At 43.9% G+C, this 27,962-nt stretch overlaps 2 protein-coding genes across 4 annotated transcripts; both read left to right on the forward strand.

Annotated features, from left to right (window-relative positions):
* The first annotated feature begins 227 nt into the window (after window positions 1-227).
* LOC110490226 (interferon-related developmental regulator 1) lies at window positions 228-11,357 on the forward strand. The gene is made up of 11 exons (XM_021563496.3): window positions 228-504; window positions 2,134-2,238; window positions 2,474-2,555; window positions 2,809-2,933; window positions 5,259-5,416; window positions 6,462-6,512; window positions 6,737-6,915; window positions 7,142-7,250; window positions 9,193-9,327; window positions 9,569-9,793; window positions 10,405-11,357. Exons 1-11 carry the CDS (start codon window positions 474-476, stop codon window positions 10,489-10,491), a joined length of 1,287 nt encoding a protein of 428 aa, XP_021419171.2. The 5' UTR covers window positions 228-473; the 3' UTR covers window positions 10,492-11,357.
* Window positions 11,358-15,006: 3,649 nt separating this feature from the next.
* On the forward strand, window positions 15,007-27,945 carry LOC110490228 (uncharacterized). Of its 3 annotated transcripts, XM_021563497.3 has the most exons (6): window positions 15,007-15,631; window positions 17,461-17,608; window positions 22,713-22,760; window positions 23,475-23,690; window positions 23,870-24,004; window positions 27,644-27,780. In XM_021563497.3, the coding sequence occupies exons 1-5, from the start codon at window positions 15,476-15,478 to the stop codon at window positions 23,998-24,000; spliced, it is 699 nt and encodes a 232-aa protein (XP_021419172.1). In that variant the 5' UTR covers window positions 15,007-15,475; the 3' UTR covers window positions 24,001-24,004; window positions 27,644-27,780. The 3 variants fall into 3 exon arrangements, with proteins under 3 accessions (XP_021419172.1, XP_090056433.1, XP_090056434.1); XM_090200307.1 differs by lacking the exon at window positions 27,644-27,780 and having other exon boundaries at window positions 23,870-24,578; XM_090200308.1 differs by lacking the exons at window positions 23,475-23,690; window positions 23,870-24,004 and having other exon boundaries at window positions 27,644-27,945.
* The last annotated feature ends 17 nt before the right edge of the window (window positions 27,946-27,962 follow it).

Raw genomic sequence — 27,962 nt, forward strand, 5'->3', positions numbered from 1 at the left:
CCTAACCTTAAACAATTTTCAACTTTTACAGGGTGACATCAGTTGGACTTTCAAAGAAATCTAGAGCAACGACCGATACGGCAGGGATTTTGTGGACAGGGTAGCAGCACCCTCATGTGGCTATCAAAGAACATGACCACAGAAAACATAACCCCAGACAGCGAAGAGATGCCAATCACATCCGCGTCATACACTTATACAACATGATTGGTCGGTGGTGCAGGGGTAAACCCATATTTGATCATGTGACGTCGGTCGTATAAATACTTAGAACCTCACCACATTAACGCAACCCTAGTTTTTTTTTGAGGGAAAATGTATCGTCTTCGCCAACAGTCTTTCTCCAGGATCGCTTTTAATTCCTTTTTCTCTACCGTGCCACGGGAAGATTGTCAATTTATGAGACAGTTTAATAAAAACTGGTCGTGTATCGGCTGATTTTTGCTCATATTTTCATACGTATCCGCACGAAAATGCCAAGGTCCAAGAAGAGGAGTTCCAGGGGTAAGTAGACTCGCTACAGACCGGGTTGTTTTGGCCTACTCTCGTGGTTTGAGTTTTGTGCGTTGTAGGAGTTGTAGTTCTGTACATTCTTACAGCGTGTTGAGCTCAACGACCGGTAATGTCTAACAGAACTACAAAAGTGTGGCATCACTGCCCATGTTTTGTCGTTGAAATCAGAGCTTCCAGACAAAGAACTCTCACTTTCTCTTAAAATAATTTTAATTAACTTCAACATCAGATTGTTTGCCGATATTATTGTATGAGTATTGTGATTATAGAAACGACCCCCGAAACCGCGATTACAGTATATTTATTTTTTAGACTGACTTTTGAAACGAATTCGTTACCTAGCAACTAACGTCCGTTGGCCAGTGTTGCTCATATGTTAGTTTTTAGCGAGTTCTCTTTGGCTCCCTTCCTGTAAAAGGATAGGTTGTTTTGAGGACACGAAGTTTATTTGGAAGGACGCCACAACATTTGAGTGAGATCGACAGTCGATCAGGTCAAATAATGGGATGATTCGATTATGCTGAGCGGCAGATAACGTTAGCATAGTGAGCGTTGGTCTAGTAACCGAAAGGTTGCACACTCGAATCCCCGAGCTGACAAGGTAAAAATGTCGTTCTGACCCCGAACAAGGCCGTTCTTAACCCACTGTTCCTGGCCGTCATTGAAAGTACGTTTTTTTTCTTAACAAACTTGCCTGCCGTGACGTCAGCGGCCAAAAACGATGATGAGGGGAGGGGAGGGGGTTCATGCTTTGAACAAGGCAGCATGGTGCATCGTCCGGAAACGTACAACATGCTTTTCCATAAAATACGTTTACATTGAACTAGTTTTCACTGGGAAGGCAGATACTACGTTATCAAAAGCAATCGGTTTTGAAGGTGGGACACCGAATCTTACTCATAACTGCACGTGCTTAACGTTTACTACTGAACTTCGCCCTGGACCTTGAACGGGGCACCTGGCTCACGCCCGGGAGGCCCGGTTCCGAAATTAATGCTGTCAACTTTCACCCAGTGTAACACATGCTTGACCGTGACAGATTAATCTAATCCCGTCATGGTTATATAACACTCGCTGGACTAGCTAGCTCGGTAACTAGTTATTCACATTACAGCAAGCTAGCTACATTGCTGGCACACGTTTTATAGGGCCAGCTATGCTATAAAGCAGGATCGTGTTAGTCGACTAGCTATTTGGGTGGTGTCTGCCTCCTTTTTCAGAATAGTTTGTTGCTATGGTCTGAAAAGGAAGCAATGGATTGCCACGTGAACATGGTCACGTTTACACACTGCAGAGCAGACAGTGTGTGGCCCTCCCTCTCAGATGGGAACAGTCTTATCATAATAAACTGCACCAGCTGGGTTTAGATTATGTCACTGCCTGGCCAGCTACCCACCCAAGGAGCTGTGCTGTTTGCACATTCAGCAGAAGACTAGGGAGCCCTTGACTTTGAGGGGAGAGAATATTAAGTGCATATCCCATAAAAAGTATAAAGTTATGCGTTGTGATTGCATGGAAGTGTACTAGTTAAGCCCCTGGAGTAAAATGCACACATTGTACCTACATGACCTAATGTATGATTTGTTGGGGGGTCGGGCGTGGGACATGTAATCATTTCAGGGGGGCAGCATGGAGCTGTGCAGCCTTTCAGTGATGAGGATGCCTCCATCGAGACCCTCAGCCGCTGCAGCAGCTTCAGTGATGCCATGAGTGTGGCAGAGGAAGGTATGTGATTGTGTGTACATATGCTTGCCTGTGTCCCAGTCATAAAGTAACAACAAAGGGCAAGTACATTTTTTTTAAAGGACTACCTTTTGACTAGTCAAGTTATAAATGCCTTACAGCCCTTTTATGTTATGCTTTTATCTTAAATGGTTCAAAGAATACAATCTACAAAGGGAATAGCCTAGTACAACTCTGTATTTCTCAGGCTGTGTTCTATTCATCTTCATATGTGTAGGAGGGGAGGCTGGTGAGGAGACAGCCCAGGAGGATTTACAGTACAAGCTGAAGGTTTTCATTGACAGCACTGTGGATAAGAGGCAAGTCTAAACCACTGTGGGAAACCGATCTACCTGCTATTTCTCTGTTAGCTGTCTCACTTTCAGACGAGATGGAACCAGAGGCCTAGGACTGGGTCGACAAAACCTGAGATGCTATATAATGAACACAATGCAACAAGACGTCATCCTTTCCATTCACAGATTGCTGCTGATAATTGAATTGTGTAGCAGTTACATAAGCTACTGCAGACACTAGGCCTAAATCTTTACTGTTCTCCTACCTCGTTGACAGTGCCAAGACCAGACAGGGAGCCCTGGATGGGCTGAAGGCTGCCATGGCAACTAGGATCCTGTACGAGTTCATTTCAGACAGGAGGATGACCATCACTGACAGCATTGAGCGCTGTCTCAAGAAAGGTTAGCTACTACCGCTACTACAGGCTTTCACCAATTCATGCTTCATATTCCCCGAATACCAATACAGACCCACATTGTATTGAGTGTTTGAATCTTTAGTTCTGGTCCAGTAGTTACTATAACCCCTCAAAGTTACTGAGGATGGTAGCTGACTCTATAGGTACTCCTATCTGTCATATCTTTAATCTGGGCCTAGAGTAAAGTCTTTGTCCTCAGGTCTGGATGGAAGCTAGTCATTCCGCTACCCAAGAGTGGTACAGTAGACCAATCGGCTGGCTGCCAGTGCTGAGCAATTTAAAATAAAATCCAATGCTACTTCTCTGTGAACAAATTAAGACTTATAGAGAAGGGAACTCAATGTACTGCACTGACACAATTTACTTATTGGTTGAAATAAATTAATATTAAGAAGTTTGTGGGAGCTGTACTATTAGATTTCAGTGCAGCCTTTGATATTATTGACCATAACCTGTTGAATTTTGTTATGGCTTTTCATCCTCTACCATATTGTGGATTCAGTTTTATCTAATTGAACTCTAGGGTTTTTCTTTAATGGAAGCTTCTCTAATGTCAAACATGTAAAGTGTGGTGTACCGCAGGGCAGCTCTCTAGGCCCGCTACTCTTTTCTATTTTTACCAATGACCTGGCATTAAACAAAGCATGTGTCCATGTGTGCTGGCTAAACCATATACGCATCATCAACCACAGCTAATGAAGTCACTGAAAACCTTAAGTGTTGCAGTCTGTTTTGGAATACGTGGCCATTAAAAGTTTTCTTGATTGTCCAGTCATATGGTCAAGTGTTGCAACAAAAGACCTAGTTAACCTTGAGGATTGGAACCTTTTTTATTTTAATTTCTGCCTAAAATAACACCTACAATAACACATCTAACTCCCTCAGCTCATGACCTGATTCAATTATATGCATGTTCTTGATTCCTTTTGAAAGGAAACATTTAGAAGTTTGTGGAAATGTAAAATTAATGTAGGAGAATGTAACAAATTAGATATGGTAAAAGATAAACACGTGTTTTCTATTTTTGTTTGCATCTTTGAAATGCAAGCTGCCAGATGGTGATGTAGAATTTTAGGTGTAATTTAGATATCCACAAGATGGCAGCAGTGTGTGCAATTTCAGACTGATCCAGTAAAGGATTACATCACTACACTATTTTGTATCCGGTCTGCCAGGAGTTTGCCCAAATGTGCCGAAATGGTCAAGTTATACATGTACATTTTATTTAACTAGGCAAGTCAGTTAAGAACAAATTCTTTCTTTCAATGACGACCTAGGAACAGTGGGTTAACTGCCTGTTCATGGGCAGAACGACAGATTTCGGCTTTCGGTTACTAGCCCAACGCTCTAACCACTAGGCTAACCTGCCGCCCCGCTCGTTCATACATAACTATAGTTAACATACAAAAATAATATGGCGAGTTTGGATACTCCCAAGAATTTCATACATGATGGCTCATTAGCTTCCCTACAGAAAAGACACAAACCTTCTCATCTAGATGGCTGGGCTGGGCAGGGTGGGTGAGGTGGCAGTGGGGTCAAACAGTAGAACCCAAAATTGATTTTATCAAACAACTATGCTACATTTTCCAGGATGACAAACCAGAGCAAGAGCTACCATTCAGAGGTGAATGTATCAAACCAGTTGCTGTGATGAGTGTTAAGTTGTTGCGCACTATCCTCAAACAATAGCATGGTGTTTTTTTGCGGTAATAGCTACTGTAAATTGGACACAGCATTTCGATTAACACTTGTTTAAGCTTTCTGCTCATAAGACATGTCGATGTCCAGGAAAGTTGGCTGTTTGCAATGTCATTCTAGTCGCATATTGAGCAACAACTGTCCCGGTTTAGGGACACCGCATGCCAGTCTCTCTTGGCTACGAGTTGAGGAAAGACTGACTGCGTCACTTGTTTTTATAAGAAACATTCATGTGTTTGAAATTCCCAATTATTTGCAGAGGCAACTTAACGCACACAAGGGTCACCCCAAGGGTCTTTTCACAGTTCCCAGGTACAGAATAATTTAAAGGAAATGTACAGTATTATCCAGAACCATGAGTGCATGGAACTCCCTTCCATCTTATATAGCGCAAGTGAACCGCACTTTGTTTCAAAAAACAAATACAATGCCTTTCCCCCATGTGACCTACTTGTTGTGTATGTACTGACATGTATGTCTAACTGATAGATGTGCACATGCTGTTGTTTTTTAAATGCATGTAAAGTCTTGTCTGTGTGCTTTGTCAGACCCCAGTAAGACTAGCTGTTGCTAATGGGGATCCTAATAAATCAAATCCCTCTCTCAGGTAAAGGACCGGAGCAGTGTGCAGCAGCCTCCCTGGCCTGTCTGCTGTGTATTCAGCTGGGCTCAGGCGTTGAGAGCGAAGAGGTGTTCAAGACCCTCAAACCCATCTTCAAGAACATTCTGTTGGATGGAGCAGCCAACATCCAAGCCAGACAAGCTGTGAGTATCTGCCTGGACCCCGTCATTAAAATAGGTTTGGTTTGCTAAACTCAGCAAAAAAAGAAATGTCCTCTCACTGTCAACTGAGTTTATTTTCAGCAAACTTAACATGTGTAAATATTTGTATCAACATAAGATTTAACAACTGAGACATAAACAAGTTCCACAGACATGTGACTAACAGAAATTGAATGTGTCCCTGAACAAGGGGAGGGGTGTGGCCACTGGCTGCATTAAGTACTGCAGTGCATCTCCTCATAGACTGCACCAGATTTGCCAGTTCTTGCTGTGAGATGAATCCGACCATCACACCTGGTGAGACAAAACCGCGACTCGTCAATGGAGAGCACTTTTTGCCAGTCCTGTCTGGTCCAGCGATGGTGGGTTTGTGCCCATAGGCAACTTTGTTGCCGGTGATGTCTGGTGAGGACCTGCCTTACAACAGCCCTCAGTCCAGCCTCTCAGCCTATTGCGGACAGTCTGAGCACTGATGGAGGGATTGTGCGTTCCTGGTGTAACTCAGGAAGTTGTTGCCATCCTGTACCTGTCCTGCGGGTGTGATGTTTGGATGTATCGATCCTGTGCAGGTGTTACATGTGGTCTGCCACTGCAAGGACGATCAGCTGTCCATCCTGTCTCACAGTATGGACTTTGTAATTTATTGCCCTGGCCACAGCTGCAGTCCTCATGCCTCCTTGCAGCATGCCTAGGGCTCGTTCATGCAGATAAGCAGGGACCCTGGGCATCTTTCTTTTGGTGTTTTTCAGTCAGTAGAAAGGCCTCTTTTTAGTGTCCTAAGTTTTCATGACTGACCTTAATTGCCCACAGTCTGTAAGCTGTTAGTCTTAATGACCGTTCCACAGGTGCGTGTTCATTAATTGATTATGGTTCATTGAACAAGCATGGGAAACAGTGTTTAAACTCTTTACAATGAAGTTCCGTGAAGTTATTTTGATTTTTACAAGTTCTTTCAAAGACAGGGTCCTGAAAAGGGGATGTTTCTTTATTTGCTGAGTTTATAAGTGGCCTTTTGTTTCTTTTATAGTGTGCAACAAGTTTGGGCCTGTGCACTCTGGTGGCGGAAGATGACATCCTGGTATGTGGCTATGTTTGACGTTCCAATGTGACTATGCTTGATTGTATGTGGAACTACTTTGCCAAATTCTTCAGCAGCACAAAATACATTCTGTCTAACATTTATTCTGTTCAGCATTTTAAACAAGGTACAGAAACCAAGACCTCTCTCAAAATGACTGCATAGTTCAATCTCACACCCTGGTTAAACATAAATGATGAACCTCTTTCTCTCTGGGTATCCAGGATGTGTATGCTACCATGGAGAGCTTTGAGAGTTTGTTCATGCGTTCCTATGTGAAGGAGGATGGGAGTCGCCCCCCTCTCAACCCCCAGACCACCCTGCTCCACACCAACGCCCTCCTCTCCTGGGCCCTGCTGCTCACAATCTGCACAGGCAGCCAGGTCAAAGCAGTCACACACAAGTATGTACTTAACTCGAACCTCTAAGTCCCTCTGGGACACGACTTTCAGTCCATTTCAGCCTATAGGTCTTTGGATGTTTCTGATCAAAACAATATAGTGAATGTGTGTTCCTGACGTCCTTACCTGTCCAGTTGTCTTACCAGTGTGGATGAAGGAAATATAATGGCGATGGGAAGCCTTAAATAGAAAGTCTACTTGTTTTTGAATGAAATGTTTGTCTTTCAGGCACCTGCCCAAACTACCCCGGTTGTTGGAGAATGAGGACGTCAACATGAGGATAGCAGCAGGAGAGACCATCGCTCTGCTGTTTGAGCTGGCTAGGGACATGGACCCTGTAAGTGCTCACCTGTTCTTTGGTCTGTGCTGCTCAGTTCCATTTAATTTCAGGAGATTCAATGAGATTTCATTTAGGAAGTTCAAATCTTATTGGATTTTCAATCCTGTTGTACTAGGAAATGGGGGGGGGGGGGGGAATTTCACTATTCGACCAGTATCATGAATTTGTTGGATATCCGGACATTCTAAATGTACAGTACCAGTCAACAGTTTGGACCCACCTGCTCATTTGAGGCTTTTTCTACAGCCTTGAGGTGTGTTAGGCCATTGTCCTGTTGAAGAAAAAAAAAAAAGATTGTCCCGCTATGTGCAAAGCAGATGGATTGGTGTATCGCTGCAGAATGTGGTAGATATGTGTGCCTCGAATTTTAAATAAATCAAACCGTGTCACCAGAATAGCACCATCACACCACCACCATTCTTCTCTTGGGAACCACACAAGTGGCGATCATCCGTTCACCTACTCTGTCTCAAAGACACGGCAAGTGGAACCAAAAATCTCAAATTTGGACTCATCAGAGCAAAGGACCGATTTCCACCTGTCGAATGTCCATTGCTCATTTCTTGGCGCAAGCAAGTCTCCTCTTATTGGTGTCCTTTAGTAGTGATTTCTTTGCAGATATTTGACCATGAAGGCCTCATTCATGCAGTCTCCTCTGAACAGTTGATGTGTCTGTTATTTGAACTCTGATGCATTTATTTGGGCTGCAATCTGAGGCTGGTAACTAATTAACTTATCCTCTGTAGCAGAGGTAACTCTGGGTATTTTCTTTCCTGTGGCGGTCCTCATGAGAGCCAGTTTCATAGTGCGTTCTGATTTTATGCGAGTGCACTTGAAGAAACTTTCAAATTTTCCGCATTATTGACCATGTCTGTCGTTTCTATTTGCTTATTTGAGCTGTTCTTGCCATAATATGGACTTAGCCCTATTTGGTAAAAGACCATCTTCTGTATACCACCCCTACCATGTCACAACACAACTGATCGGCTCAAATGCATTTAGGAAAGAAATTACACAAATTAACTTTGAACAAGGCACACCTGTTAATTGAAATGCATTCCAGGTGACTACTTCCATGAAGCTGGTTCAAGTCAGGGTGGTTACTTTGAAGAATCCAAAAGAGAAAATATATTTAGATTTTAACACTTTTTTTTGTGCGTTTCTTTTTTTTGGGGGGGGGGGGGGGGGGTTACTACATGATTCCATATGTCATGCCATAGCTTGTCTTCACTATTATTCTACAATGTAAAAAATAGTAAAAATAAAGAAAAGCCCTTGAATGAGTAGGTGTCCAAGCTATTGACTGGTTGTCTGTATATAAAATGGTGTGTACTTTTTATCCTGAGAAGTGCTGCAGAAGTGCCGGTTAGATAGCTAGTCTTGGCTGTTATTTATCCCCATATAGCCTTCCCTCAGCCTGTTTTGGCTGGAGTAGCCTTGAATAGCTAGCTGGGTTAATTGCTCGTTGTAGCCTACTCCTTCTCATTTTGGTCACTTTTATAATTCTGTAACTTTATTCCATCTTGCATTAGTGAACTCTCTCTACATATGCTAAACATGGAGCTGCTTTGATTGGCCAACAAGCTACACGTGAAGGCTACAGTTGTTATTTTTTAATGGGGGCACTTCATAAACTGTTTAAATGTGTTGTATAATTTGTTGTCATGGTATCCTTGTATGTAACAATGTCACATGGTTATTTTAATGTAGAGAATGCCCTTTTCAGTTAAAATATACCTACCTATAAGTAGTTTTTGCTCAAATGAATAAATTTTTTTGGGGAATACTAACGGCAGTTTTGGATATTCGTCTGGCTGTGCACATCCCCATCCTGTACTGAATTAAAATGGCATTTTACCGAAATGCAGTGCCAGCATAGCATGTCAATCTGTAAACACTTGAGTGATGACTGACCCATGCTCTGTTGTGACGTTCTCAGGAGTTTGAGTATGATGACTGGGAGCCCCTGTGTGACAAGCTCAACTCTCTGGCCACCGACTGCAACAAACACCGTGCCAAGACTGACAAGAGGAAGCAGAGGTCTGTGTTCAGGGACGTGCTCAAGGCTGTGGAGGTGAGCGGGCAGATTATACAATAGTAGATGAGCACTGTCTGGGGAATAGAATTTGAATTTCATGTGATGACTCATTGCTGATTCATGGTGAGAATTCTGTGTGCCTGTGTTGGCAACTGGTTGCCATTGCCAACCTAATCTACCCTTGTTATCAATAACGTTTACCCATTTTGTTGTCTTGTGAGAATCCAGAACAGTGTAGCCTTGCCTCAGCTGACGTGTGTGTGTGTGTGTGTGTTAGGAGAGAGATTTTCAGACTGAGACAATCCGCTTCAGCACCGAGCGTATGACCATCGACAGCTGGGTGAGGAAGAGGACTTACGACGCCTTCAGAGAGTTTGTGGGCTCTGGCATGAACTACCACCTACAGGCCAATGAGTTTATTCGCGACGTGTTTCAACTGGGACCCCCCATGCTGGTTGACGCGGCCACACTGAAGTCCATGAAAATCTCCCGCTTCGAAAGGGCAAGTATCCTTACTAGACTGCGTACTTTTCTTTCTTTGACTAATTGAACTCGACTAACTTTTTTGAAAAGGTCACGTGCATTTTCTTTCAATTAACCCGATCAGTCTCGAGACGGTTTTTGCTGGTGTCTCAGCCGACTTTAATGTCCAGCCCTTTATATTTAGCCTCACAATGACGTGTTTTACCACTTTATTTTCAGGACAACCAGATCTACAAGTGCATCACAAAACAAGTTGACATAAAATGTTGCGTTCATGAGTTTGACAAATGCCATTTTTCTTTTTTTAGCTCAAACAATTTGGACTCTACAGAAGTTTTTGTAAAAAGACCCAGCCCCTTCGGGATCTGCCCATGTCTCACAAACACCGCTCTAGCTCACCCCACCCCTCCGTTAATCACGCAGACCAACGGATGCAGAATAAATGTATTTATCCAATGGTACAACCCAGCAGTCAGTAGCTGAAACGTACACTGTTTTAAAAGGGGCTAGAAGTGCAAATCATGTCGCGGTTGGACTCGTTGGGTTAAGTCTTTGCCCATTTCAAATGGATATACCAACGCAAAAAAAGAACCTGTCTTATTGTGTTAACATTGCGGTTTTCTTTTCCAGCATCTCTACAATGCGGCTGCATTCAAGGCTCGGACAAAGGCCAGGAACAAGTTCAGAGACAAGAGGGTTGACGTCGGGGAGTTTTGATGTGATTTAATGGGTCCAACCTGCTCTTTTATTAACCATCAATTGAACCTTCTTGAATATCACTGTTACTATCCTTAATTTATCCAGTTAAGTGTTTGGTATTTGTAAATATGAATAATCATGTCTGTCTCAAGTGATTCTCTATTCCCCATAGGCTTGCCAGTGTCTATGTAGGGAATAAAGTGTTTTGTGAGGTGTAGACTTTGTTGCTCTGTTTTAATGTTTGTGTTCCATTAACATTGAGTTATAATATTTGAAAATGCACTAATTGGTTAACGTTTCCTATGGACTTCCCCTTGGGCCCTGGTTTATTGTCTGGTGTTTTGTTATACACAGATTATACCAAGCATTAGGATACCTTCCTAGTATTTAGTTGCCCTCAGAACAGGCTCAATTTGCTGGGGCATGGACTACAAGTCTACCACATGGATGCTGGCTCATGTTGACTCCAATGTTTACCACTGTTGTCATGTTGGCTGGATGTCCTTTGGGTGGTGGACCATTCCTGATACACACGGGGAAACGGTGTGTATACCCTGTGGTGTTGCAGTTCTTGAGACAAACCGGTGCGCCTGGCACGTACTGCAATACCCTGTTTAAAGGCATTTAAATCTCTTGCCTGTTCATCTTCTGAATAGCACACATGACACAATCCACGTCTCAAGGCTTAAAAATCACTCTTTAACCCGTCTCATTCCCTTCATCTACACTGGTGGAAGAGGCTTTAACAAGTGACATCAATAAGGGCTCATAGCTTTCACCTGGTCAGTTTGTCCATGTAAAGAGGGGGGTGTTCATGTTTTGTACACTCAGTGTAGTTTATGTCTATTGGATGTGAGAAACTCAAATAAATTCTAACTGAACTAGTCTCAATGTGTTTCTTGAGCTTCAGTACATATCACCCAGTCAATCATTGTTATGACTAGTCCTAAAGCAGACCAGTTAGGATAAGATCCATGTTAAGCTGAGGTGTGTCATATTATGTAATGGGTTTCTCTGACACACAAAATGAGTAGAAGAGCAGAGACCAATTAGCAGACAACCAAATGGACTTCTGGCTAATTGACTCTATTCTCTCAGATTTTCCTGGAAGCCGATTTCACATTTGAGGAACTGCTTTACAGTTGCCTATGAAATGGTCACGTTGACACAACGCCACAGCTGAACATGTTTTTCAGAGAATGTTGCCGTTTTAATGGGTCCTCCAGAGATATGCGCTTTAGTCCTTGTGTAAGCTGAGTGAGGAACAGACTGAGGAAGAAGATATTGCGGCATAACAGTACTTGATGTTCTTCCCACAAGTATGACTTGTAATAGAACACTAACGCAGCACAGCAGTGACGCATGATTAGGTAACTAGTCAAATATCCACGAGCTCCTGCTTCTCTGGAGTTTGGACCCCAAACACTACCAACACCTATCGATTTTATACACTGCTCAAAAAAATAAAGGTAACACTAAAATAACACATCCTAGATCTGAATGTAATGTTCTTATTAAATACTTTTTTCTTTACATAATTGAATGTGTTGACAATCACATTCTCAATGGAAATCAAATTTATCAACCCATGGCGGTCTGGATTTGGAGTCACACAAAATTAAAGTGGAAAACCACACTACAGGCTGATCCAACTTTGTAATGTCCTTAAAAAAAGTCAAAATGAGGCTCAGTAGTGTGTGTGTGTGGCCTCCATGTGCCTGTATGACCTCCCTACAACACCTGGGCATGTTCCTGATGAGGTGGCGGATGGTCTCCTGAGGGATCTCCTCCCAGACCTGGACTAAAGCATCCGCCAACTCCTGGACAGTCTGTGGTGCAACGTGGCATTGGTGAATGGAGCGAGACATGATGTCCCAGATGTGCTCAATTGGATTCAGGTCTGGGGAACGGGCGGGCCAGTCCATAGCATCAATGCCTTCCTCTGGCAGGAACTGCTGACACACTCCAGCCACATGAGGTCTACCATTGTCGTGTATTAGGAGGAACCCAGGGCCAACCACACCAGTATATGGTCTCACAAGGGGTCTGAGGATCTCATCTCGGTACCTAATGGCAATCAGGCTACCTTTGGTGAGCACATGGAGGGCTGTGCGGCCCCCCAAAGAAATGCCACCCCACACCATGACTGACCCACCGCCAAACTGGTCATGCTGGAGGATGTTGCAGGCAGTAGAATGTTTTCTCCACGGCGTCTCCAGATTCTGTCACGTCTGTCACGTCCTCAGTGTGAACCTGCTTTCATCTGTGAAGAGCACAGGGCGCCAGTGGCGAATTTGCCAATCTTGGTGTTCTCTGGCAAATGCGAAACGTCCTGCACGGTGTTGGGCTGTAAGCACAACCGCCACCTGTGGACGTCGGGCCCTCATACCACCCTCATGGAGTCTGTTTCTGACCGTTTGAGCAGACACATGCACATTTGTGGCCTGCTGGAGGTCATTTTGCAGGGCTCTGGCAGTGCTCCTCCTTGCACAAAGGCGGAGGTAGCGGTCCTGCTGCTGGGTTGTTGCCCTCCTACGGCCTCCTCCACGTCTCCTGATGTACTGGCCTGTCTCCTGGTAGCGCCTCCATGCTCTGGACACTACGCTGACAGACACAGCAAACCTTCTTGCCACAGCTCGCATTGATGTGCCATCCTGGATGAGCTGCACTACCTGAGCCACTTGTGTGGGTTGTAGACTCCGTCTCATGCTACCACTAGAGTGAAAGCACCGCCAGCATTCAAAAGTGACATCAGCCAGGAAGCATAGGAACTGAGAAGTGGTCTGTGGGCACCACCTGCAGAACCACTCCTTTATTGGGGGTGTCTTGCTAATTGCCTATAATTTCCACCTGTTGTCTAATTCCATTTGCACAACAGCATGTGAAATTTATTGTCAATCAGTGTTGCTTCCTAAGTGGACAGTTTGATTTCACAGAAGTGTGATTGACTTGGAGTTACATTGTGTTGTTTAAGTGTTCCCTTTATTTTTTTGAGCAGTGTATATAAAAAAATATATATTTCTAGAGACCTTAAGCGATGTGCTCACCTGCCTGTTTTGGTACAAAGCTGGGGGATGGAGAAATGGGCCACGCTTTATTTGGATAGCCCATCGTTAGTGTTAGTAGGTAGTTGAACTGTTACTGATTGTCTGTAGAGCATCAAGAGACAAGACTATCCAAATGAATTGTTACCGGGAAATGTAACCACTCTCAAATTCAGACAGCGGTGTGGATGCAGTGACTGACCATCAATGATAGTAAAAGTATTGTTTTAACCATGTTTTGAGGCTATACAGTGTTTTACATTGTTTACAAATGGAGGAAAACAAGCTTATATTTTGGGTTCTGATGCAGTATGACATTTGAACTAAGCTCAGGTGTTTTATTTTTCAAGAAGCAGTGGGTATAAACTGGATGTAGCAACGAAGGAGTCTAGCTTTAAGGGACAGTTCAACCAAATTGCAAAATGACATATTGCACCAATGCAAATAAACAGTATCTATATAATCATTTTTGTGCTTCATGTCCAAATCTACCTTAAGTGTCAAAATATTCTGTGCGAGTCAAGTTATTTATAGATGATTTGGATGTGAACATGCTAACATAGGCACCATACAGTAGTTACACTACATGACCAAAATCGAACATCTCATTCCAAAATCATGGGATTTAATATGGAGTTGGTCCCCCCTTTGCTGCTATAACAGCCTCTACACTTCTGGGAAGGCTTTCCACTAGATTTTGGAACATTGCTGCGGGGACTTGCATCCATTCAGCCTCGAGCATTAGTGAGGTCAGGCACTGATGTTGGGCGATTAGGCCTGGCTCGCAGTCGGCGTTCCAATTCATTCCAATGTTCAATGGGGTTGAAGTCAGAGCTCTGTGCAGGCCAATCAAGTTCTTCCACACCGATCTCGACAAACCATTTCTGTATGGACCTCGCTTTGTGTATGGGGGCATTGTGATGCTGAAACAGGAAAGGGCTTCCCCAAACTGTTGCCACAAAGTTGGAAGAGCAGAATCGTCTAGAATGTCATTGTGTGCTGTAGCGTTAAGATTTCCCTTCACTGGAACTAACGGACCTAGCCTGAACCATGAAAAACAGCCCCAGACTATTAATTCTCCTCCACCAAACTTAACAGTTGTAACTATGTATTTGGGCAGGTAGCGTTCTCCTGGCATCCACCAAACCCAGATGAATCCGTCATACTGCCAGATGGTGAAGCATGATTCATCACTCCAGAGAACATTTTTCCACTTCTCCAGAGTCCAAACGGTAGTGAGCCGACGATTGTCATTGCGCATGGTGATCTTAGGCTTGTGTGTGGCTGCTCGGCAATGGAAACCCATTTCATGAAGCTCCCGACGAACAGTTCTGGTGCTGACGTTGCTTCCAGAGACGGTTTGGAACTTGGTAGTGAGTGATTTTTAAGCGGTACACGCTTCAGTACTTGGCAGTCCCGTTCTGTGAGCTTGTGTGGCCTACCACGTCGAGGCTGAGCCGTTGTTGCTCCTAGACTTTTACACTTCACAATAACAGCACTTACTGTTGACCGGGGCAGCTCTAGCAAGGCAGACATTTGACGACCTGACTTGGAAAGGTGACACCCTATGACGGTGCCGCGTTGAAAGTCACTGAGCTCTTCAGTAAAGGCCATTCTACTGCAAGAGTGTTTGTCTATGAAGATGTGTGACCGAAATAGCTGAATCCACTGATTTGAAGGGGTGTCCACATACCTTGTATATAGTGTACCATTGACTGTCATACCTTGTCCATATACTTGGTAAACTATCCCTTTAGTCTACCAAAGCCTTGAACTTTAGGCTATGAAAGCGGTACACCAAGTTAGGAACAAATAGTCAGATGCATCTTTCATGCCTAGGGTTTCCACTTACGTTGGCAACGGAATGGTCTCCATCTAAAGTTCTGGCAGGTAGTAGTGGGCCTATTTGGAAACCCGATCCTCTGCTCTGTCTCTCGAGACAAATTTAGTCGGGATAAATGGATCCTCACGCAAAAGGAGGACACACACACACACAATGCTGTGATAATAACACTGTATCCGCCGGGATTATTGAGGTAACAACCACACAAGTTTATTGTGATCCAGTTTGGAAATCCTGTATCTTTCGGGCTTCATTTTTCTCCTGCAAACTGGTAAGTACAGTGATAGAAAAACAATACACTTGCTGACAGAAAACTGTAGAGCAAGGCAGGCACTATATAACTGATAGTTTTACAATTAGGACTAACAGTATGTAAATTAGCAATCTCAGCCAGTGATTCTTAACGGTGGGGGACAACGTATCTTTGTTGTCAAACCAGCTTAGCTAATGATCAACACTTTCTGTTGATTTTGCTAGTGTAGCGTGGTTCCTTCTGCGTGTTGTGATTTAAGTAGGACGCAGCCACAACTGGAGGTCTGCTGGTTGGATTATTTTTATTTGCCCTGCACACGAAGCGACAACACACAATGTTAGCCCTTGGCGCAGTCACAGACCTCAGGCACCTCGCTAGCCGAAGGTCAGGCAAAAGAGAGCGCCAAAAATAAATAACAGGTGCTGCGTGCATACATTCAGTGCACAACAGCACACCATACAATACAATGTAAAATGAGATGCAACATAATTCGGACAAAATAAATGACATACCTGCACACGAAGAGACAACACAATTTTTTTTAGCCCTTGGCGCAGTCACAGCTCCCAGGCACCTGCGCGAGCACATGGAAACTCACTCAAACATTGTCCCAAGTACTCACAAGTTACAATAGGTACCCTAGTTAGCGAGCTCGGTGAAAGTTGTTAACATACATCTTTATATTGTCCACATTGTAACAAAACGTATGGTTGCATAACAGTACATTGTGTAACATTACCACGGTTTTATATTGAACAATTGCGGAGCCAAGGACAACATATCTAGCTAGCCGAAGGTCAGGCAAAAGAGAACAATAAGGGGGTACGGAAATACAGATAACCCGCGATGGACCAAACCAAAATATACAAAACCTTTACAATCACGTGTATGTACAATACAGATATGAAAATGTGTTTGTACACCAAAAAATAACATTAGCTATGCAGCTGTAATTCAATTTTTTAAAAACACACTGAATTATGATTATTATTATCAAATGATTAACATCCTCCCTTGACCTGCCCTATTGTGTGGAACTGGTCCTTGTGTGCAATTTGGTGCATAATCAACACTAGCCTGGCCCCAAATCACTACTGTGTACTCTGGAGAACTCACTCTGCAGTCTATTGTTATCATGCATTATAATGTATGTATAACAATGATGCTCAGCGGAATTGAGTAAACCACATACAGATTGTGGACCAGACTACTGTACGTGTCACTTTATAAGGCACTTGGAACCAGAGACCGATAGACCTACAGTATCAGTGTTAATGGGTGTGAAGGCTGTGTGCTAATGGACATGGACTGACCCTTTAATGTGTGAATTCCGATACGTGAGACCCTTCTGGTATGGCAAATAGCATTCTCTGAAACCCTCCGAGCTGTCATTTATCAGGGACCCAGGGGAAAAGACAAGGGCACAGCTGTCTGTCTGTCAGTCAGACGAATCGGGATTGACGGAGGGATATAGGGGATGGCAATGCCAGACACTGTCATTCCTCCCTCCATGGCCCTAACACTGTCATTCTCCCTCCATGGCCCTGACAGGGTGGACCTGCTGAGGGTCATGCCCCACATACCTCCCCAGGGGGTCCATGCCCTGGCCCCATTTCTCAGGGGCCACTGGGTCACCCATTACTAAAGCTAGGCTTTTAGACTCACTTAAAAAAAACAGAATGTTCGCCTCTTAATTTGGACTATTTTTGGATTCAACTAATTTTGAAGTCCATTTGTTTTGAAAGTATGTCGTTTATGGAAGGGGCTCATGTTTAAGGCATGGAATTGGCGCTCTCTGGTTAAGTTTGTGATAACACTCCATTGAGAGAGACTTTCCTGTCTTCAAGATGGCCCTAACATCAGAGACGATGACAGAGATTTGTCTAGACCTGGACTGTTTCGACGAGGAGAGGAAACTGTACTCGGCAGAATCACTGAACGACCTCCACAAGATGAACTTGTGCTCCAACCCCAAGGACCTGCTGAAACTCACAGGTTGGTGTTTATTAATTAATGAATTGTCATATTCATTCCCACATCATATGCATGCAGACTGTAGGTCAGTCAGTCCACAGACACTATTCTCTTGAGGCTGTGTGGAATCTTACAATATGCTCTTTATCTATCTGTGGGTTATTCAGTTTGAGATACAAAGAAGAAGGAATGTTCCTCGGAGGGTACAACTTCCATCAGGCTATTGAATGCATTCCCTGACCTCACCTCACTTTTGTCTAGACTCAATAGCTGTCCTTGTTTCACTGAATGACTTTCTCTTCACTAAACCTCTCTAGGATTACCAATATGTGCTTTCCTTGGTGAACGACAATATTGTCTAGACCTTTTGAGAGCTTGAAAGTCTGAACAGCATGGAATAGCTGATAGTAACGACTAGTTATGCTCCAGTCTCCAGTCATGTTAGATTTAGTCCCCCCAGGGTAATAGAGGCATCCAGCCTATCGAAGCCTAAGAACAGGTGTACGCACGTGCACACACACACACACACACACACACACACACACACACACACACACACACACACACACACACACACACGTGTTAACCCTCGCAAGGCTGCAGGCCCAGACGGCATCCCCAGCCGCGTCCTAGGAGCATGCGCAGACCAGCTGGCTGGTGTGTTTACGGACATACTCAATCAATCCTTATCCCAGTCTGCTGTTCCCACATGCTACAAGAGGGCCACCATTGTCCCTGTTCCCAAAAAAACCAAGGTAACTGAGCTAAACGACGACCGCCCCGTAGCACTCACTTCCGTCATCATGAAGTGCTTTGAGAGACTAGTCAAGGACCATATCACCTCCACCCTACCTGACACCCTAGACCCACTCCAATGTGCTTACCGCCCCAATAGGTCCACAGACAACGCAATCGCAACCACACTGCACACTGCCCTAACCCATCTGGACAAGAGGAATACCTATGTGAGAATGCTGTTCATCGACTACAGCTCAGCATTTAACACCATAGTACCCTCCAAACTCGTCATCAAGCTCGAGACCCTGGGTCTCGACCCCGCCCTGTGCAACTGGGTACTGGACTTCCTGACGGGCCACTCCCAGGTGGTGAGGGTAGGTAACAACATCTCCACCCCGCTGATCCTCAACACTGGGGCCCCACAAGGGTGCGTTCTGAGCCCTCTCCTGTACTCCCTGTTCACCCACGACTGAGTGGCCATGCACGCCTCCAACTGTATCATCAAGTTTGCCGACCACACTACAGTGGTAGGCTTGATTACCAACAACGACAAGACGGCCTACAGGGAGGAGGTGAGGGCCAGGAAAATGTCAGGAAAGTGTCAGGAAAATAACCTCACACTCAACGTCAACGAAACAAAGGAGATGATTGTGGACTTAAGGAAACAGCAGAGGGAGCAGCCCCCTATCCACATCGACAGGACAGTAGTGGAGAGGGTAGTAAGTTTTAAGTTCCTCGGCATACACACCACGGACAAACTGAATTGGTCCACCCACACAGACAGCGTTGTGAAGAAGGAGCAGCAGCGCCTCTTCAACCTGGAGAAATTTGGCTTGTCACCAAAAGTACTCACAAACTTCTACAGATGCACAATCGAGAGCATCCTGTCGGGCTGTATCACCGCCTGGTACGGCAACTGCTCCGCCCACAACCATAAGGCTCACCAGAGGGTAGTGAGGTCTGCACAACGCATCACCGGGGGCAAACTACCTGCCCTCCAGGACACCTACACCACCCGATGTCACAGGAAGGCCATAAAGATCATCAAGGACAACAACCACCGAGCCACTGCCTGTTCACCCCGCTATCATCCAGAAGGCGAGGTCAGTACAGGTGCATCAAAGCAGGGACCGAGAGACTGAAAAACAGCTTCTATCTCAAGGCCATCAGACTGTTAAACAGCCACCACTAACATTGAGTGGCTGCTGCCAACATACTGACTCAACTCCAGCTCACTTTAATAATGGAAATTGATGGAGAAAAAAAAGCCACTTTAAACAATGTCACTTAATACTGTATAATGGTTACATACATCTCATATGTATATACTGTACTCGATACCATCTACTGCATCTTGCCTATGCCGTTCTGTACCATCACTCATTCATATATATTTATGTACATATTCTTTATCCCTTTACACTTGTGTGTATAAGGTAGTAGTTGTATAATTGTTAGGATAGATTACTCGTTGGTTATTACTGCATTGTCGGAACTAGAAGCACAAGCATATCGCTACACTCGCATTAACATCTGCTAACCATGTGTATGTGACAAATACAATTTGATTTGATTTGACACACTTCCAGATGGATGCTAACCACTTTCATGCTAACCACGTTCATCTCCATAGCATTTATCCCCCCCCCCCCCCCCCACACACACACACACACACACTCACACTGTCCCCCCCACCCCCCACCAGCCCTCCACCCCTGTATAGAGTTGGCACTGGAGCCAGCCAGCTCTGCTGCCTATCACAATAAAAAAATTGTCACAGAGCGCCTCACTCCTCATGTTTTCTTCTCAGTGGCTCACTGTTGTGTGTGTTGCTGTGTTGACAAAATGGCAGCTCCCGCTGATGGATGTAAACACACTGGGAGAGGCATGCATTGCTTTCACAATGTCCAGGTGACTCCTAGCATATACAGCATATCTAATCTGAACCCCTCCATGGTGGCGAGTGTTGGGTGCCTATAAATCAGATGCAGCAAATTAGTCTTCAGAGGTACTGTAAGAGCAAGAAAAAAACAGAGCCGAGCTGAGTGCTGGCTGGCTGCAGGGGTGGCACGGCTGTCCATGTCTCTAGGGAGACTGGGAGAGCGGCCACCTGTTAGTGTGTCACCTCCGCTGGGGTATAATTAGTCAGCTCTGGTCTTGAGGCTCTCTGCCTTAGTGACAAGGCACAAAGGAAGTGTGGGGCTGTGGTTGTGTCAGAGAAACATTCACTGAGCGGTGCACGTACACGTATAGGCTCACAGTGAAGTGTTTTTACTGACCTGGTTTCAAGACGGTGGATATCAATCTTCTTTTACAGAAGGAAATATGATAGAAGGAGGAAATTATGTATTGAGACTGAGCATGAACAAATACGGTGAAGGAATGAAGGAAGAGTTATAATTTTCTTTCCTCATCAACAAGAAACCAGACAGACAGACAGACAGACAGACAGACAGACAGACAGACAGACAGACACAGGCACACACACACACACACACACACACACACACACACACACACACACACACACACACACACACACACACACACACACACACACACACACACACACACACACACACACAGTACCAGTCAAAAGTTTGGACACATCTACTCATACAAGGGTTTTTCTTTGTATTTTCTACATTGTAGAATAATAGTGAAGACATCAAAACTATGAAATAACACATATGGAATCATGTAGTAACCAAAAAAAGTGTTAGAAAAAAATCTAAACATATTTTATAACTGAGATTCTTCAAAGTAGCCACCCCTTTCCTTGGTCACAGCTCTGCACACTCTTGGCATTCTCTCAACCAGCTTCAATGCATTTCAATTAACAGGGTGCCTTGTTAAAAGTTAATTTGTTGAATTTCTTTCCTTCTTAATGCATTTGAGCCAATCAGTTGTGTTGTAACAAGGTAGGGGTGGTATACAGAAGATAGTCCTATTTGGTAAAAGACCAAGTCCATATTATAGCAAGACCAGCTCAAATAAGCAGAAATGACAGTCCATCATTCATTTAAGACATGAAGGTTAGTCAATTCGGAAAATTTCTAGAACTTTTAACGTTTCTTCAAGTGCAGTCGCAAAAACCATCAAGCACTATGATGAAACTGGCTCTCATGAGGACCATCACAGAAAAGGAAGACCCAGAGTTACCTCTGCTGCAGAGCATAAGTTCATTAGAGTTACCAGCCTCAGAAATTGCAGCCCAAATAAATGCTTCACAGAGTTCAAGTAACAGACACATCTCAACATCAACTGTTCAGATGAGACTGCATGAATCAGGCCTTCATGGTCGATTTGCTGCAAAGAAACCACTACTAAAGGACACCAATAATAAGAAGAGACTTGCTTGGGCCAAGAAACATGAGCAATGGACATTAGACCTGTGGATATCTGTACTTTTGTCTTCTGAGTCCAAATTTGTGATGTTTGGTTCCAACCACCGTGTCTTTGTGAGATGCAGAGTAGGTGAATGGATGATCTCTGCCTATGTGGTTCCCACCGTGAAGCATGGAGGAGGAGGTGTGATGGTGTGGGGGTGCTTTGCTGGTGACACTGTCTGTGATTTATTTAGAATTCAAGGAACACTTAACCACCATGGCTACCACAGCATTCTGCAGTAATACGCCATTTCTTTTTTTTTTTAGCTTAGTGGGACTATCATTTGTTTTTCAACAGGACAATGTCCCAACATACTTCCAGGGTATGGGCAATTTGACCAAGAAGGAGAGTGATGGAGTGCTGCATCAGATGCCTTGGCCTCCATAATCACCTGACCATAACCCAATTGAGATGGTTTGGCATGAGTTGGACCGCAGAGTGAAGGAAAAGAGCTCAGGATATGTGGGAACTCCTTCAAGAATGTTGGAAAAGCATTCATGCAAGCATTCATGCAAAGCTGTCATCAAGGCAAAGGGTGGCTACTTTGAAGAATTGATCATCTAAAATATATGTTCATGTGTTGTTTCATAGTTTTGATGTCTTCAATATTATTCTACAATGTAGAACATAATACAAATACAGAACAACCCTTTAATGAGTAGGTGTGTCCAAACTTTTGACTGGTACTGTATGTGCAAAATGTACTGTACATGTTGTATGTACTCAGATATTCATATTGTGTACTCTGATTATTAATATGGGCATATCAATAATCCCCCATGGTGAGAGGCATGTATTTATTTTGATCATCGACGAAGATCTGACAGAATCCAGGAAATAAAATGTCCCTCACATGGTTTGTCTGGAATCAGTTATACCAGATTGAGTTAGAAATGTTCCCGTCATGATGGTCCAGTATATGAATTGTATCGTCTTTATAATGCCATGGTTTATTTTCTATGGTAGTGTGACTGTCCTCTCCTCTGGTTGATTTCAGAACAGCCAATGAGCTCTCAGACCACACCCACTGCTGAGGAAAGAAGAGGTAAGAATGCCAACAGCAATGGCCAGTGTGGTGATACTGATGGTATGGTTTGTTTACAAAGCAAGTTAGGATAACTAACGTTGCTGGTTAGGATCATTAACGTGGCAGGTTAGGTGAATTAAAGTGGCAGGTTAGGAGAATGAGGTTATGCTTTGGAAAAGGGTTAGGGTAAGGCTTAGCTTCAATGCTACAGTTGTCAAGCACTGTTGTCCCCGACGTGACCAGTAGATGGAGCTGTAGGCCTACTCTATCTAGCCACAATGTTAGAACTTAAACCATCTGTGGCGACAAATCATCAGTATCATAGCACGGGCCTGCAGCAGGTTAGGGCAGCAAAAGCATACAAATATATTCAGGGGCGTCATGCACCCATTATTGTAGAGGAGGCACAAAGTACGTGAGGATGGAGGGGGAGTTCGCTGAATTTAGTATTTTTCAAACACCTGAAACATATTTTTCCTGCAATCTAGAGCCATAATTATTATGCCTAATTATATGTTTAAAAAATATGTCCATGACACCTGTGAATTTATTCCTACTAATTTACCAGGGATCAATCAAAGTACTATCAAAATACATAGATAAGGCTCCTTGACACACACAATTTGTTCTAAAAGAGCCAGAGGCAGCGTCTCCATCTACCTCTACAAACAAAACATGAAGCTCAACGATAACCCTTCGAAGAAAAGGTTCAAGTATTTATTAATCTCCCAGACTGCCTGGGTGGTGTGACGCAGCTGGTAAATGTACACAGTGCTGTTGGCATCGAAGAGGAGCGCATCAAGACTCTACACACCAGTGATGTAGAGGAGGGCAGTAAAACATCACACACTCACCCTCGACCCAGACTGTTCCTCATCCTCTTCATCCTCCCGACTTTGGCTCTGCTGCTGATCCTGGTGCTGTCTGCCTACGCTGTCTTACTCATGGGTAACCTAGCAATATCCTACATACATTATTTCAAATGCTATAGGCCTACATCACTCAAGAAACCCAATCCTACCTGCTTTAGGCTATGCAAACATTATGCTATGCAACATATTAATAACCCTATTGATTCATTCAAGCAATCCTTCAATCATCTCTATCTTTCTATGTTGTGTCCTCAGTCGAGACAGCATCTAGGATGGGTGAGTTAGCAGGCGTTAGTGAGGTGGAGAGGACTTACCTGGAGGAGATGAGACAGTGGAAGACTCTCCTTCAGCAGTACCTGGACCTCAGCCAGAACCACTGCTCATAGTGAGGTACCGGTTCTCTTCAGTCTTCCGCTCAACTCTCCCAAGAGAGTGTGGCTCATAGTCCACTTTACACAGACAGAACGCATGTTGAAACGGCATGCTTGCCAAAGAGAGAGGGTCGGTCACTCATTGTCAGCCTCCTAAGCAGTTCTTAGAAAGGGTTTAGACACAATACTTTTGTCCTGGTGCTGTCTGCTGTGCTTGATGCAGGGCCTCCCTGAACAGAGCACTTATCTCAAAAGAGCCTGTATGGGTTGATGGCACAATTTATTTCTTGATGATATGGCTCTGTGACTGTCCCTCTCCTCTCCTCCTCCTCTTCCATATCATCCAGGTTCTGTTATGACAGGTTATGTGAGGAGATAATGATACAGTGGATTATTTAGAGCATGTTTTAATCAAATAAATTATTATAATGGGGGTGAAGGGATACTGTACTGTACTGCTGTATAATCTACATTTATAATAGGTGGTATTTGAATGCATTGTATTTGGCATTATTTTAAACAGTTAAGTTTAAAATAAACTGTGTGTTCATGTCTTCATCTTTATAATAAAAAAAAAACTTTTACATTTTCTGAGAGTATGTCTGAGTAATGTCAAGCAGACTGTAGTTTTTATTTTTCACCAGCAGGTGGCAGTTATTTACCACTAAACTGAATGGAATCTTTATGCACTATACTGTACAACTAGAGAGCCTTGGGAATATCACATTGGTGCTTCTTTCACTTCTGAAACTACTCCACTGTGGATAGGGAGAACCCCCCTATCCACACTGACGGGACCGCAGTGGAGAAGGTGGACAACTTAAAGTTCCTAGACGTACACATCACTGACAAACTGAAATGGTCCACCCACACAGATAGTGTGGTGAAGAAGGAGCAACGGTGCCTCTTCAACCTCAGGGGACTGAAGAAATGTGTCTTTGCACCTAAAACCCTAACAAACTTTTACAGATGCACAATTGAGAGCATCCTGTTGGGCTGTATCACCACCTGGTATGACAACTGCACCGGCGGAAAATGCAGGGCTCTCAAGACGGTGGTGCGGTCTGCCCAACGCATCACCTGGGGCAAACTACCTGCCCACAAGGACACCTACAGCACCCGATGTCACAGGAAGGCCAAAAAGATCATCAAGGACAACAACTACCCGAGACACTGCCTGTCCACCCCGCTATCATCCAGAAGGCGAGGTCAGTACAGGTACATCAAAGCTGGGACCGTGAGACTGAAAAACAGCTTCTATCTCAAGGCCATCAGACTTTTAAATAGCCATCACTAGCACCTTAAATCCAAGTAAAACTAAATGCATGCTATTCAGCCGATCACTGCCTGCACCTGCTCGCCCATCCAGCATCACTACTCTGGACGGCTCTGCGTTAGAATACGTGGACAACTACAAATACCTAGGTGTCTGGTTAGTCTGTAAACTCTCCTTCCAGACTCACATTAAGCATCTTCAATCCAAAATTAAATCTAGAATTGGCTTCCTATATTGCAACAAAGCATCCTTCACTCATGCTGCCAAACATACCCTCGTAAAACTGACCATCCTACCGATCCTCGATTTCGGTGATGTGATCTATAAAATAGCCTCCAACACTCTACTCAACAAACTGGATGCAGTCTATCACAGTGCCATCCGTTTTGTCACCAAAGCCCCATACACTACCCACCATTGTGACCTGTGCGGTCTCGTTGGTTGGCCCTCGCTTCATACTTGTCGCCAAACCCACTGTCTACAGGTTATCTATAAGTCTCTGCTAGGTAAAGCCCCGCCTTATCTCAGCTCACTGGTTACCATAGCAGCACCCACTGCGCTCCAGCAGGTATATCTCACTGGTCACCCCCAAAGCCAATTCCTCCTTTGGTCGTCTTTCCTTCCAGTTCTCTGCTGCCAATGACTGGAACGAACTGCAAAAATCTCTGAAGCTGGAGACTCATATCTCCCTCACTAACTTTAAGCGCCAGCTATCAGAGCAGCTCACAGATCACAGCACCTGTACATAGCCCATCTGTAAACAGCCCATCTGTAACGGCAGATTTCCTCTTCGTCTGAAGAGGAGTAAGGATCGGACCAAGATGCAGCGTGGTCAGTGTTCATGATGATTTATTAAAAACGAACTGAACAGTGAAATACAAAACAATAAATGATGTGATGAAAACCGAAACAGTACCGTGTGGCAACAAACACCCACACGGAAACAAACACCCACAAACCAACAGTGAAACCCAGGCTACCTAAGTATGATTCTCAATCAGAGACAACTAACGACACCTGCCTCTGATTGAGAACCATACTAGGCTGAACACAAAAACCAACATAGAAAAACAAACAGACTGCCCACCCCAACTCATGCCCTGACCATACTAAATAAAGACAAAACAAAGGAAATAAAGGTCAGAACGTGACACCATCTATCTACCTACCTCATCCCCATACTGTATTTATTTATTTATCTTGCTCCTTTGCACCCCAGTATCTCTACTTGCACATTCATCTTCTGCACATCTACCATTCCAGTGTGTAATTGCTATATTGTAATTACTTCGCCACCATGGCCTGATTTATTGCATTAACTCCCTTATCTTACCTCATTTGCACTCACTGTATATAAATTCCATGTGTAACTCTGTGCTGTTGTATGTGTCGAATTGCTACGCTTTATCTTGGCCAGGTCGCAGTTGCAAATGAGAACTTGTTCTCAACTAGCCTACCTGTTTAAATAAAGGTGAAATAAAAAATAAAATGAACCTTAGAGGCTGCTGCCCTGTAGACATAGACTTGAAATCACTGGCCACTTTAATAATTGGAACACTTGTCACTTTAATAATGTTTACATATGTTGCATTACTCATATCATATGATGTAATACCTTATTACATTCTATTCTACTATATTTTAGTCAATGCCGCTCCGACTTGCTCGTCCAAATATTTATATATATTCATAATTCCATTCCTTTACTTTAAATTTGTGTGTATTGTTGTGAAATTGTTAGATATTACTTAGAAATTAAATTACTTGTTAGATATTACTGCACTGTTGGAGCTAGAAACACAAGCATTTCGCTACACCCGCAATAATATCTGCTAAAAATGTGTATGTGACCAATAAAATTTGATTTGATTCATCTCATTTGCCCTTCTATAAACATTCAACAGACGCAGATCTACTGCACTGAATTTGTGAAAACAATGTTTGTTTGCCATAAGAAAATATGTGCATTTTTGTTTTAATCTGATGATATAATCACTTAACCACTTAACAGACCAATGAAATAGTTTGTTGAATGAATCCACTTTGTACGCATTTGTCATGCTGGGCACAGATGCATTGTAGCTCCTACTCTGTGCGGCAGTGTGACTTAGATGTTCACCCAGTGACGCATGTACACACACACACGCACACGCACACGCACACACACACACACACACACACACACACACACACACACACACACACACACACACACACACACACACACACACACACACACACACACACACACACACACACACACACTCCCCATTCCTCACTACCCCCCTCTCCCTCCATCCACTCCCCTCTCTCCCATGATGGAGGCCAGTGACACACACAGGCCCCCGTTGAGGCTGACAACTGTTTGTGTGTATCTGCCAGATACAGGAGGCCAGGGTGCATTGGAAGACACCTGTGAGTGAGCAGCACGAGCCAGCTAGCGCTCTGGCAGTGGAGCCAACGCCTTAGCGGGAACCCGACTTTATCTCCTCTTTAGAAACATTGCCTAGGAGCCCAAAACACAGCCACCCTGACAGGAAGGGAGAGACAGGAGCCAATACTGAATACTTTACCTATATCATGTGCTAAACACCCTTTCATTCCCTTAATATGCTGGTGAGTGAGACTATTCTGTACCCTTTCGTAGCCTCCTTACACTGGTTAATAAAAACATTATTATACTTCCTCTTGTCCTGGGTTT

The sequence above is a fragment of the Oncorhynchus mykiss genome, chromosome 15 (genome assembly GCF_057628025.1).
Source record: "Oncorhynchus mykiss isolate SJ-2025 chromosome 15, ASM5762802v1, whole genome shotgun sequence".
Taxonomy (NCBI): Eukaryota; Metazoa; Chordata; class Actinopteri; order Salmoniformes; family Salmonidae; genus Oncorhynchus; species Oncorhynchus mykiss.